Here is a 13,986-nt window from a genome sequence, read left to right as displayed (position 1 = left end):
GCCAGGGCCTGATGAGGCACCCTCAGCTGTTACCTTGTTGTGTTGTTTACTTCTGTGGGCCATGGGAGGAATATTGAGATATAGTCACCAAGAGAAGGGAAGCAGAGGCAGGAGAAAGAGGCAGGGAAGAGAGAGAAAGGGAGAAAGAGGCCAGAGAAGCCCAGAGTAAAGATTTGCTGGGGGCTTGGAGGCCTGCAGCCCTCCTGGCCCCAGGCACCCCTGCCTGCTGTGTACCTGGTTGCTGCAATTCATGTAAAGCTCAATAAAAGCCTGTGAAAGCCACTGAGGGCTCCAGGAGTCTCCTTTACCCGTCTGCGTGGATCGTGGATCATAGAAACCTGCTCAGTGCCCTTCCTGGCACTCCACCCCTTTCTAAGCAAGTCTGATCTTTCTCATTCACTTTACTTCAAGTCCCAAATGCTGACAGAAGAAAGACAGCTGATGGTTATCCCAGCATTAGAATTTTGATTATCATATCTAAAACTGAAAGAGCAGTGTTCATGTATACAAAGAAAAGACTGGAGGATACAGCTGGAATGTTAAAATTGATTGTGGGGAACAGAAATCAGTAAAATTAAAGGCTGGAATGTTAACCTGCTCTTACATAAATAACAATTATTTACTTTTTAATACCAGGTGCATTTATAACTTTGCTTTCAAAATAAAATTGCACAAGTAGTTTGTAAGAGAACAAGTTAAAACTCAAAAAAGATCCTGATAAATCATCCAATCCAAGTTATACAAGACTTATCTTACAGATAAGAAATTTGATAACCGGAAGTTTTCAGTGACACGTAATTGAGTTCAGTATTTAAGGTTCCCTATTGTTTAAGCTGATCACCTGAGAAATCTCATTCCAGGAGCAGAAAACTTGTAAATAAACAAACTTAAATTAGCACGGCTCATTGAACATAAATTGGAACTCTGATGATCTAATAGAAATTAAGAGTTTGGAGGATGTATCAGAGAAAACTTCTTCTTTTACTTTCCCTTCCTTAGTGTTACTATTTTTTACATTTATCACCTTTCCTTGGAGAATATATTGAAGGCAAATAGTATCTTAACTGAGTATGTGTGAATTAACTGGATTAGGTATTTAAAGCAGATAATCTTTTAGTTTTTTCTATTGGAATTAAAGTAGAAATTAAATCAATTATCACTAAGTCTGTCATTAATTCAATTATAATCTACTAGGGAAAGATGAAGGTGGCACATGTAAGTCTGAAGTTACTTAACACTGAGAAAAGAGCTATTTCAGAACGTACCCAAGGCCTCCGGGCCAGTGAGTGTGAAGCTGGGCTTCAAAACAGGCTTGTGATTCCCCTGTCGGCTTGGCTGCAGGCAGTAAGGTAACTCTTCTTGGCCTCCATAGTGGATGGATATCCCACAATGAGCTGCTTTCTTCCCCCATCTATTTCATCTTGTGGAAGGGAGGAGGTGGGCAAGTGTGTATTTGGAAGGAAAATAGTGTGACAGAAAATTTGCCTGGCTTTAGATGAAAACCACTTACATTTTCCCTTGCAAGTGATTTTGAATTCTGGTCACAAATAATTATTAGAAACTAAATTTCAAATAATACACAGGTCTATACTTTGACCTTTATCAAATCTTTTGGGAAATTCTTTCGTCTACCATAAATGTCTAAGAATTTTTCAGTAAAAAGGTCAGGGGAGTTGAAGATTCTCGTGTAATCAATCCATAGGCATTGACATTTGTTTTTAAATTTGGACAAATGTTCGTGGAGGACTTTGGCTCGCTGACATATTTGAGTAATCGATCTTTTTAACTGACTCACATTTGAGAGAGCGCCTATCTCTTCTAGAACAGAAAATGTAAACTGCAGATGTAAAGCTACACTTAAATAAACCTCTAATGTTACTATCAAAATTGAAAACAATATTTTTGACAAGTATCTGAAATTTATAACCTTGCTAATATAGACTAAAACCATCAAAATATCCCAAAATCATTACATATTTATAGTGTCTAGTGCATAACATGTTTGACCAGAATTCAATTCATCGCTGCTCAAATATAATTAAAATTCTGCAAGCGTTGGAAATAATAGGTGAGAAACTGAGAGTAACGATGAAAAGAACCAAGCCAACTTTCCCCATTGGTCCCTGGACATATATAGTCAATGTACCGGACACAGACCAGTCCATTGGCTGTTGACCTGATGTATACCCCACTGTAAAATGGAGAGAGGGACTCTTTTGCCAAGTGTCTACCCCAAGTTGGAAATCATAGATGTGATTAGTATTTGGAAGACAGAGCATCACCATTGTTTATCTCCTTTGCTGTTAGAAGTACCTAGGCTTTTTTTTTTTTAAGATTTATTTTATTTATTTATGCATACAAGAGCTGGGGTACAGGCCAGAGATGTGGGGGTGAGAGGATTCACCAGAGATGGAGTGGGGAGCAGAACAGGCGGATCTACTGAAATACACTGCTGAGGGGCACAGCGGGTGAGACAGGAGAGGTCTGCTGTGCCACATGTGGCTTAGCTCGCTGGCTAGGGATGAAACTCAGATCATGGCATTGGTAGCACTGAGACTTAACCCCTTGGCCACCTTTTATCTAAGATTTTGTCACACATGGATGATCTTTATCTGAATTGATTATAATTGTTATAATAATTGGTATTTGAAAAAACTCCAATTCTACTATCCCTTCACATACATGGTCTAACATTGGTAGGTGCTTCCACCCCAAACTTTCTGCCCAGCGTCTGTCCCTCAAAGTGAGTCCTGATACAGGCTGACTAATTGCTGCCTCTCCTGGCTCCTGTTCCATTTCTTTTCATACACATTCCCTCCTCCTAAGCTGATTGCATTTTAAATCCCATTGCACAGTTTCTTCTTGGAGTACCTACAATAACCAAATACCAAAGGCAAAAAAAGTAATCCCTAATACCCTAGCAGAAAAATTAAAATGAATGTAGAAGGAAGGAAAGAGGAATTAATAAAATTTTAAAATGTTGAATAAAAGCAATCAGAAAAGCCAGAAATTGGTTATTAAAAAATTGAAAATAAGGGCCTCCCTGATGGCTCAGGGGTTAAAGACACAGCTATCAAGCTATCGCCAGCCACTGCAGCACGAGTTCGATCCCCAGCCAGGGAGTAACCCACATGGCACGGCAGAACTCTCCTTTCTCCCTGCTGCTCCCCTCAGGAGTGTGTTTCAGTACATCTGCCTGTTCTGCTCCCCACTCTCTTTGACGAATCTTCTCACTCCCCCACACCTCTGGTCTACAACCCAGTTCTTGTATGCATAAATAAATAAATCTTTAAAAATAAATGAAAATAAAATTTAGGTAAAATTAATCAAGAAGGTGTCATTAGAAGACTAGTAATAAAAATGGGACACAGCTTTAGATAGAACAGAAATTTATGAAGATAAGGAAACTCTAAGAAGGGATCTACTTACAAAAATAATATCTTATATGAGATGAATTATTGACCAGAAAAATATAACTTATTCAATATGACTCTTATAGAAATAGAAAGCCTGGTAAATTCGTAACATTAAATGAAATAAATTAAAAATTAATGAATTACACTCTTCTTATAATAAAAGTCTAGCATCAGGATGCTTTATGATTAAGTTCTACTATTTAGAGCAGATAATTTCAATTTTTAGATTATTTTCCATAAAAGAAAATAAAAGGAAAAATCTTACAACTCTTTCTATCATTTTAGTTTAACCCTACTGCATCTAGACAAGGATACTATAAAGGAAAATTATAGTCCATTGCATATAAATATAATGGCACAAATAGTAATTAAATACACATAATCTTAATCTCATAGTGAATCCAAAAAACTGATGTGTCACAGGAATGGAAAGTACACTATGACATTAAATTATCTATTGTGTAAATTAGCACACTGGAGTAAAAGAAAAATCAATTATGTGATTATCTCAAAGATTACATAGAAAACAGTTGCTACAACTCAATTTGTGATTATAGGCAGAAACAATTTAACACACAAGTAATTAAACTTTTCAAATTTGATTGAGTAGCTAGATTTGAGAACAAATATTTTGTTTAATGATGAAGAAGCATGCTATGTTTTTTAGTTAACATTCTACTTGAGATGCCAGAAATTTCAGCAAAGAAGAAAAATGAAATTATAAGAATTGGAAAGAGAATTGTAAATTAAATGTTGATATGATTATTTACAAAACACAAAGTAATCTTAAAAAATATATAATTCATGAGAGTTTAGAGCTACTTTAAACTTACATATATACCAGGAAAAGAAAAAAATATATATATAAGTATATCAGTGTGTGTGTGTGTGTGTGTGTGTGTGTGTGTGTGTGTGTGTGTATCAAGTAACTTTTATACAGTGATTGGTAAACAGAGAAGAAACACAGAACAGGATCAAAGTCACTCGCCTCAGGACATTTGACTTAGCAAGAGAGCTGTCAGCAGTGAAAGAGAGCCTGTAACAGTACTGACTTTGGTTAAAAATGAATGGAAGGAATTAACACCTTTCATTACAATATTAATCTTTTTAATGTCATGAACAATGAAATTATAATGTAAAATTAAATTGCATAATTCTGGTTTGATAAACAAGAAAAATAGCTTTGATTCTTCATTATGCCTTTTTTTTTTTTTAAAGAATTCATCAGTGTTAACTCTCTCATCTAATTTCCTAATAAGTAAATTAGCTTTCTTCTCCAGATCTTCGCTCCACCATTTCCTTTCTGTCTGTGCTCCTTATGTAAATCAGATAAACACTTTCTCTCACTTACAACCCAGTGTTAATAATGAGAGTTAAACTTTCTGTTCTGCCTGAACCTTCACAACACATACTTGTCACTCTAACTTCTACATAAAGTGGTTAATTACTTTAAAAAAATGAATATATGAATTAATGAGTGGCAAAATATTATCTCAGTTGAGTGGAAAACTTCATTTTAGGCAGTATCAGCATATTTCATGTTCTTTGGATACTGACAGCTACCAAAATTGATGAGATCTCTTTGGCAACTCAAAGGCCAAGAGAGTTCATCTACTCTTTAATTTACTTCTAGGGGAGATTTTAGAAACAAAGATCTACTTTCATGGCTTACTTAATTGTAACTTTCTTATAATGTATTCATTTTTCTAATGCATCATCCAGCATTGTGTGTGTGCATGTTTGCTACTAACATCAGACAATGCAAGGATGTCACTGGTGAATGACAAAATTAAGTCCTATTATACGTGTCATCTACCCTCTTGTTCCTGTTACTATTGGAACAAGATCCTCATTTCACAAGCTCTGCACTATTTCACTTATCCACTTCAGTAGGCGATGCTTCTGTGATGTTTCACGCCTTACTGAGTTTATGGGAAATCCACTGCAGCACATCAAAACTTGGCAGGAGAGTTGTAAAAACTCACCTTTTCACTCTTTGCATTTTCCCAATATCATCTGACATGCAACATCCTCCAATATAATCACTTGTTCTCTAGAGCTCTTCTTTGGCGAGATGTCTGCTTAGATCTTGGCCCATATTTAATTGGGATGTCTGGGTTTTTGTTTTTTTGTTTTTGAGTGCTGACTTTAAAAATTCTTCATATATTTGTATGACCATCCTTTTTTCAGATATTTCTGTTGCAAATATTTCCATCTTCAGCTTTTTTTGTCATTGCCTTGACATTGTCTTTCACAAAGCCAAGGTTTTTAATCTTCATGAAACTAGGTTATCAATTATTTCTTCCATGAATCATGCCTTTGATTATGTATCTAAAAAGTTATCACCAAACCTGAGGGCATCAAGATTTCCTCCTCTGTTATCCATCTTCTAAGAGTTTTATAGCTTTGCCTTTTACATTTAAGTCTGTCATCCATTTTTTATTTAATTTTTGCTAAGTGTGGAAGATCTGTGTTTGGATTAAGTTTATTTTTGCATGCAGCTCCCTCTTCTTTTACTTAACTTCTGCACGTATTTTGTTTCAAATTATTTCTGGGAACCTTTGCTTTGAGAAGTGTTCCATTGATTTAAAATAACAAAAACATATATGACATTACACATTACTAACATCATTCATAGTTCTGTTGACTTTTGGTAAAAGAGAAAATGAGCTCTCACTGAGTTCTATTGAACAATGGACAGCATTTGATTTAGGAGGGAGTTTCTTCAATTCTTATTTGTGATTCTAACCCAAGGTTAGAGTAAGAATGTTAAAAGATCCAGGGGTGATATCAATAATATTCAGACTGCATTTAGGCATGAATTTTGAATGTGAGTCTACAGAAATCTCCTCTCCTCTAAATTGGTATGCTGGTAGAGACAAAACAAGAACCCAATCCCTAATAAACCCAAACCAAACAAAGCATAATGACAGCCTTGCTGTGGTGTAGTACAATGGTGTCAGCCCCGAGCTACTGTAAGGACTATGCATTCATTAGTTGGCTGTCTGCCAGCAGGTATCTGGGGAAAGAACTCAGAACTGGAATTGGATAAACTCGAGGAGAACCACGCCATGGGCTCTGCCCACTTTGAGGGTGACTTCAACTCTTAGGCGTCAGTTTCCTCCTGGTGGGAAATGTAGAGCTCTTTGCCAGAAATAAATGAGGTCTTCAGTAAATGGGGAATGACCTCTTACTAGTAGGATCACAGACATCCTGCTCTTCACTTCTGACCTCCAAAATAACAGTATTGATAATGAGAATTTATGGTTGACTTGTCTGAAAAAACAATTTTGAATATTTCAGATCTATTATTGGAACATCGACACTGGTCTTGGGTGACTTCTCTGACAGGCAGAAAGGCATGTTGTGCTTTCTAGTTGGGTTTTTTTAGTGGACAAGGTCCATTTGCAAAATGATTATCATCTTAAAAATTTAACACACTCTTTGATCTGTCATATTTGAATTGACTGTTGAGATAGATTGTTCTTTAGAAAACAAAATTATGACAAGAAATAGTTGGGTTAAGTTTGAAAAGTTAATAAAATTTCCCCTAAATAATTAATTTCTGCCTCACAACATTATATCAGGTTTTAAGGAATAATTTCCATGTTTTATAAATGGAAAGTGGAGAGTCTCAGAGTCAAAAGAATTTGGAATCTATCAGCCCTTATAACTCCAGGTCATTTTGCTGAAAATCCTTGATCTCACTGCACTCTCCAACTACAGAATGTGATGGAACTATGACAAGGGTAGTAAGAGTTCAGAATAAATGTACCGAGAAATCCTTTGGTGTTAGTTAATGGTACAGTAAATATTGGTTCTTCTAATTTGCTGTGCTAATTTCACTTTGTGTGTAATTGTTGTAATCGAAATAGGGGGACACTTTCTCGTAGAGGAGATTCCTTCCTTCCACAGGTATTGCTGGAACATTTTCATATCTGTGCCAGGTGCCATGTTTAAGAGCAAAATGACAAAGCAGTTAAGATTTCGACAAGACTTAAACATTCTAGTTATGGTATTGATTAGAATCTTGGCGTGTCCTTTACACAGTCTCATGCAATGACCACTGATGAAGATAGAATTCATAGAGGAACATGCTTGAAATGATCCATTATTCTCTCCTTAGGGGTAATCACAATACTACATTTTCCACAAGCAACTCAAGTGAGCCTTATATTTATACTTACTTTTGAGAACCAGGATTGCTTGTCCAATTTCCTTTCATATCATATTCTCTCCAAATCCTGCTACTTTATGCTTCAACTCTTGGCTCTTCTAATGCAAAAGCCTATTTCCCGCTTCTTTTATTGGGACACTTTTGCCTTGATTCTGCTTCGCTACCCTCTTAAGCTTCAGGTTTCGGCTTAAATAATGTTTTTCTTCAGGTAACCTCCTCTGATTGCCTAATTTTGCAGGTGGTTCTCAGTACCCAGGGGGTTCTCCTTCATGAACTACCACCTGCTTGGTACTTACATAGTTATTTGTATTTTGAAAGTAGGATATTGGTGCCTCTTTAGTGCCTGACATATACAAGAAACTGAGTAAATATTTGTTAAACAGATAACTGGTTAGCCATTATGTATTTTTTTTCAGTGTTCATTATGCATAAAATTAAAAGTCATTAAATTCACAAATATTTCAGTGAGCTCTGATTAGAATATACTTTTACTTTTAGAAAACTTAAATAAGGGACCAGGAAAATGAATATAAGAAAGTGAAAATCAAAATCAACAAAAAACTATGAACCAGAGACACTTTTTGGGGGGTGGGGGGCGGAGGGGAAGGATTGGGGTCAGAATGGGGCGTTTGCAATTGTATGGGGGAATATAAAAATAAAATTTATTATTAAAAAAAAAAATAAAGCAGATTACAATTGCAAAAAAAAATTTAGAAGATAATTTCAATAATTCCTATATTATTTGAAATTCTTTTAACACTAAAACCTACTTTAGTTAAAATTCACAGTACATTAGAGTTAGGATTAAAATATTTTAGGATTTTCTCTTAATCACTGCATGCAAATCAATGGGAATCCATTGTAATTTGATAATAGTATTAGATTTGCTTGCTATAAACTCTGAAAGCCAACATGGTAACAGAGTTTTTCCTTCATTATTTTAATCTGCATTCAATTGAACGACTTTCAAGGTGGTGGATTTTCATATGATTCTTGGAAAAGAATACACTGACAACAGAGATTTGCAAAATGGAAACAAAAATGAAACTTCTTTTAATTTTTATGATATTCTAATTGTTATAGAATTTTTTCTTTTTGATGTGTTGGACATATACATTTGTTAGACAATTGGTGGATCAAGCAAATAGCTGCAACTAGTATATAATTAGACATAATTGTTTAAGTTTCATTTTACTGCTGTTAAAATCATTCCTTCTTTTAATTATTGTGTTAAAGATTTAGAATGTGTTCATTCATGCCATCCATTACTTACTTAAAGCCTCAGTCTATCGGTTATCAGTTATTAGGTATAAAATTTAAGTATCTCCAAATTTACAAAGACTTGGCATTTAATGCATTATATTTGCCCTTGGACAAAATTACATTTTTCTCCTAAAATTAATTTTTCATCACTAAGCCGGTGACTTTTTGTTACAGCTTTATTATTTTTATTCTGATAAGTGATGTGATGATGGTCAAAATGTTTAAGCATTAATCTTAAAAATTAAAGTAATGTCATTTCCAAATTGGATCAAGAAACACGTTTCACTTCATATCCTCAACAGACACCCCGGCTGTCAAACCACATCATCTAATGTATACTCCCTCAGTTTATTATATTTAATTGATAAAAAGGATTTAGTGCCAAGAATGTCATTTTGGTTTCCTGTTCTTTAGAAGCAACGGCCTCATTTAGATGCAGGACAGAACATTTTCTCCAATAATGGTACAACCATATGTATGTGAAGTAGCAGTTTTAAACACTTTTAATCTAAATTTGTTTCCAAAGATATTATTGAAGTGTAATGTTTATCTTGTTGACTAAATTGCTTTTTCCCTTTTTAAAAAAAAGATTTATTTGTTTATGTATATAAGAGCTGGGGTGCAGGCCAGAGGTGCAGGGGGTGAGAGGATTCACCAGAGTCAGAGCGGGGAGCAGGACAGGTGGATCTGCTAAAATGTACTGCTGAGGGGAGCAGTGGCCTGACCGGAGAGGTCTGTTGTGCCATGTGGGTCACCCCTGGCCCAGGATCGGACTCATGCCACAGTAGATGCCAATAACTTGATTGCGCTGACCTTAACCGCTGCACCACCAGCGAGGCCCCTAAATTGCTTTTTCCTTAAGTGCAGATCTTGAGAGATGGGGGGACCATGGTGGGGTTGGAGTCCTTGGTCCCCAGGAAGCAGCTCAGGGCTGTCAGCTCCCTCCTGACTGTGGTGGCTGAGCCAGGGTGTGCGTGTGAATGTTTGTGAGACTGTCTCAGCCTCCACTGCCGCCTTCACCTGGACATGGGTTTCCTCTTGCCAATATGCAGAAGTTGCTCTGCCACCTTCACCTGGACATGGGTTTCCTCTTGCCAATATGCAGAAGTTGCTCTGCTAGACTTTGGGTTTTGTTTTTTTTTTTTTTTTTTTTTTTTTTATCCCCAGAGAAAACTGTTCCGTACATAGGACGGGCCTTGAGGGGATTATGGTGCATGAAAGAAGTCAGAAGATGACAGTAGCCTGTGACCTCACTCATTTGCAGAAATTAAGGAAACAAAGCAAAGATCAAACCAAATAACAACAAACCCTTAGACTCCAACAGCAGAGTGATGGTTTCCATGGGGTGTGGGTGGGGTGGACTCGGTCCAGGGGGCAGAATGGTTGATGGTGGACGGTGACTGGAACTCTGGTGTGGGTGAGAGGTGTTATGTACAGCTGCTGAGGAGAGAAACTGTACACCTGACACCTATGTCATGTCGTAAACTAATGTTATCACATAAAAAGGAAGGAAGGGGCTGGTGAGGGAAGGAAGGAGTGTTCTTAAGTCTCTGGGCTTTGGGTGTGTCCTGGGAGGACAGAGCTGAGGATCTGCCTATGCGCACAGCTTGACGTCCTGAGCCAGAACCCCGTGGACCTGTCTTGGGGGGCCTGCTTGTGGGTGCCTTAGCTTTTGCAATTACAGATGTGACCAGCTGCTTCTCTGTGTTCCCTTCATTTAGCCAGAGAGACTGCAGGCTGAAAAGACCTCGGAGTGGAACCAGAGGGAGATGTTTGAAACAGAAAAACAAGGGCTGGAGAGAGAAAATCAAAGGCTGAAGGTCCAGGTGAAAGAGATGGAAGAGCTCCTGGGAGGGAAACGGAGAGGAAGCACCACTGGCCTGGGCTTGACGACATCACAGAGCGACCTGCGAGGCCCCAGCAAGGTATGAGGCTTCTGGGGCGCCCTGCTGTTCCCCCTCCCCTGCCCTCTGCAGGTGTCTTTTCCTGCTCTCTGATGGCAGACAGTTTGCCCTTTTTCCCGTTGGGATGAAAATCATTTCGTTCATGTATATGAAAATAGTGGGCCACAGATTTTGTATGAAAATGTTAGACTGTGATAAATGTGACAGTTTCACACTTTTCTAAAAGGTAGGCAAAGTGAAGTAATAAATAGGCCCCTATGGATTTGATTTCCCGGGATAGCTTTGTCTCAGTGTTTTCCAAGCAATTGATCTTACTTTCCTAAGAATATTTCCCATTAGTTTGAGCTGCACTATAAAGACCGTTTGCTGGTAAGTAGGTAAGTATCTGCAGAAACATTTAAATTCAGCTGAAGTTACTGTTCTCTGGCTTCTTCTTTAGTTAGTTTCAAAAAATTATTTTTGAGTCAATGTGCATCATGTTGCAAATAACTTTGATAGTCTATAACATAAATGCTAAAACTAGAATTATTTAGAATTGACTTGGAAAATGTAGCTTGTTTCAAAATTATTTTATCCTAAAGTTAATGATAGAGTTACTGTTATAGATGGGATTGTTTTTGATAAGTAGTTGGGAGATTTTTTAATATTTGCTTAGTGGTAGTTGTCATTTGGGTGTTTTAATGTCAATATTCTGTAAATATATACATTTTATTTCTACTTTGATTAAAGTAGCTATAGTATTTTCATATACAATTCTATTTTTTCACTCAATTCTTTGAGTTAATGATGAGTTTTATAAGTTCATATTTTTAATTTATATAAGGAGTTTATGCTCATATGATCTCTGAAGCTAAATGGCCAGAAAAATTCAATTTCATGTCACCTTTTCTTATTCTTTGCTATTCTGACATTTATTGAAAATATAGGAGTAAATTGCGTTAGTGTTCCCTGACTTGGCAATGCAGATATCTAAAGTTCCATGTTATGGTCAATGATCACAGATTCTATCATAGGGATTCATAAGCCACTGTAATGGGATAGCTGGTTTTGATTCATATACAAGTGATAAATCTATAGAGAATTTTTATGAAAATTTCTACTTGTGAAAGCACAGAATTATTTCAATTTGGAACAAGATTTGTTCATCAAAATACCTGTTTCCCTTTTATTCATTTGCACAGAATGAGCAGTGACTTCTATTCTGTGCCAGTCACTGCTCTAGATGATGATGATGTGAAGATTAATGAATAATGTTTCATAAACAATGATTTATTGCCAGCATGGACTTTGAGTCTATACAGGGAGACATACACATAAATTATTATGAATAATACATCATGATGGCTGCTAAGAATAAGTGGAATGGGACACAAGTAAGGAATAATTCATTCTATATAATCTTTGTGCTTTTCTGCTTATCTTAAAATACTGTAGAGTAAGTCAGTAAGGAAATAGGAGAGCTGATTTGTGGCCTGTTTAGAACAGATATATGTGCCGACCCACATGTCCTGTCCCATGGCAGACTGAACTGGGACCTGGGTCCTTGGGGACCAGAGTAAATTTTGGCTAGAACTAAACAGGGCCTGGAAACTTGGAAGATTATGGAAGTTCTGACCAGATCAGCGTGTCCTCACCAACCAGGCAAACTCATCAATATGCTCATTCCTGAAGTCATGTCATATTGAAAGCCGAAAAGAGGTGTTTGTGACATTCCCCCTCTTCATTAAGAATTCAGATTCACAACTTGAACCAACAATAGTCATTGTTGCAGTTCAAAGTCATTGGTGCCGCAGAGACCCTCTCAGATTAAGGGATTGAGATTCAGATGTCTACACAGGCCAAACGTGTCCAAGCTGCAAATACAGCTTGCCAAGGAGGGGAGGCTCTTACTATAAAAGAGCCAAATTTCAGTTTAACATTATTGCATGAAAATTCACCCATATGTATATAAATTATGTATAAAAGGACATATAGGAATACCATGTGCTTATACGGCTATAGATACCATGGACACGTACCATTTATATACTCCCACATATAATGTACTATATATGCACTGTGTGTGTGTGTGTGTGTGTATGTGTTGGCTTATAGGTGCCATGTGGGAGGTCTGTGCATTTATAGGTACGTAAGTGCCATAAGAAGATCAATGTATCTTTATTCATTTCAGTGCTTTCTGTGACTGAGGCAGTAGACATAGGTACTGGCATGGAAGACAAAACTGCAAACACCACTCAATTATCAGCCACCAAAAGAGATGTCAGATCTCTTACCAGGTTCTATTTGCATCTAACCAGAATTACTAAACATTTGTAACAAAGACAAAACTACTAGAAACCTCTACGACAGTATGTTTTAATTTCTTGAATTTTAGCAATTTCCTTGTTCAGTGAATATTTTGCAGGTACCTTCTTAAAAAGAGGGGAGGACTTTTACATAGTGCAGCCTATGGATTTTTAACTTTGGTGTTATGAAAATGCCTTTCAACTTTAAATTCTACCACTAGTTTACAGACAAAGATTCTTCTTCACATGAGTAATCTAATCACATAATTCTCTAGCAGGTGCTTTTTTAGTATATGTTAAGGAAATGTGTGTGTCCGTCTCTTACAATTAAAAACAACCAGCCTGAAACTCAACTTTAATGGATAGATTGGAAAATTACTACTCTTCTGGAAGCAGTTGATTTTTAAAAATACAGCACTGCCATAGATTTTTCTAGAACAGCCTCTGCATTGTGGGTCTTCTGATTGGTCGTTGCTCTGGGTGACGGTGGCACTGTTTCGTGGTGGTGGATATTAGTATAGCTGCCAAACAGCTGACATCTGACAGTGGACCATCCGTGGCATTATTGAAGACTTGTCCCATAATGAAAATGTACTTTATTTATTTATTTATTTATTTTTAAAGATATTTATTTATTTATACAAGCACTGGGTACAGTCAGAAGCGCGGGAAGGTGAGAGAATTCACCAGAGCCCAGAGCGGGGAGCAGAGCAGGCAGACTGACGAAATACGCTGCTGAAGGGAGCAGCGGGTGCGGCAGGAGAGGTCTGTCGCGTCATGTGGGACCCTCTCTGGGGGCCAGGGATTGAACGGGCGTTGCAGAGGCTGTGGGCAGCTTTGCAGCCCAGTGCTCAACCGCTGCGCCACCAGAGGAGGCCCAATGAAAATATTTTAAATGATGGCAAAGATGCTGAGAACTAGCTTTGTGAAAACATCAATGA

At 37.2% G+C, this 13,986-nt stretch overlaps 1 protein-coding gene across 1 annotated transcript in view; it reads left to right on the top strand.

Annotated features, from left to right (window-relative positions):
* The window catches only part of LOC119243739 (coiled-coil domain-containing protein 102B-like), an 89,740-nt gene extending 77,162 nt beyond the window's left edge, over positions 1–12,578 (top strand). Inside the window, exons 7-8 of the mRNA XM_054694627.1 lie at positions 10,578–10,781; positions 12,489–12,578. Coding sequence (XP_054550602.1) covers positions 10,578–10,781; positions 12,489–12,578 — 294 coding nt within the window. The remainder of the gene's footprint in view (positions 1–10,577; positions 10,782–12,488) is intronic.
* The last annotated feature ends 1,408 nt before the right edge of the window (positions 12,579–13,986 follow it).

Source organism: Talpa occidentalis, unplaced genomic scaffold (genome assembly GCF_014898055.3).
Source record: "Talpa occidentalis isolate TD23 unplaced genomic scaffold, MPIMG_talOcc4v2.1 talOcc4.13, whole genome shotgun sequence".
In the NCBI taxonomy this organism is placed as follows: Eukaryota; Metazoa; Chordata; class Mammalia; order Eulipotyphla; family Talpidae; genus Talpa; species Talpa occidentalis.
Note: the sequence above shows the minus strand (reverse complement) of the source record. Positions and strands in the feature narration are given on the sequence as shown.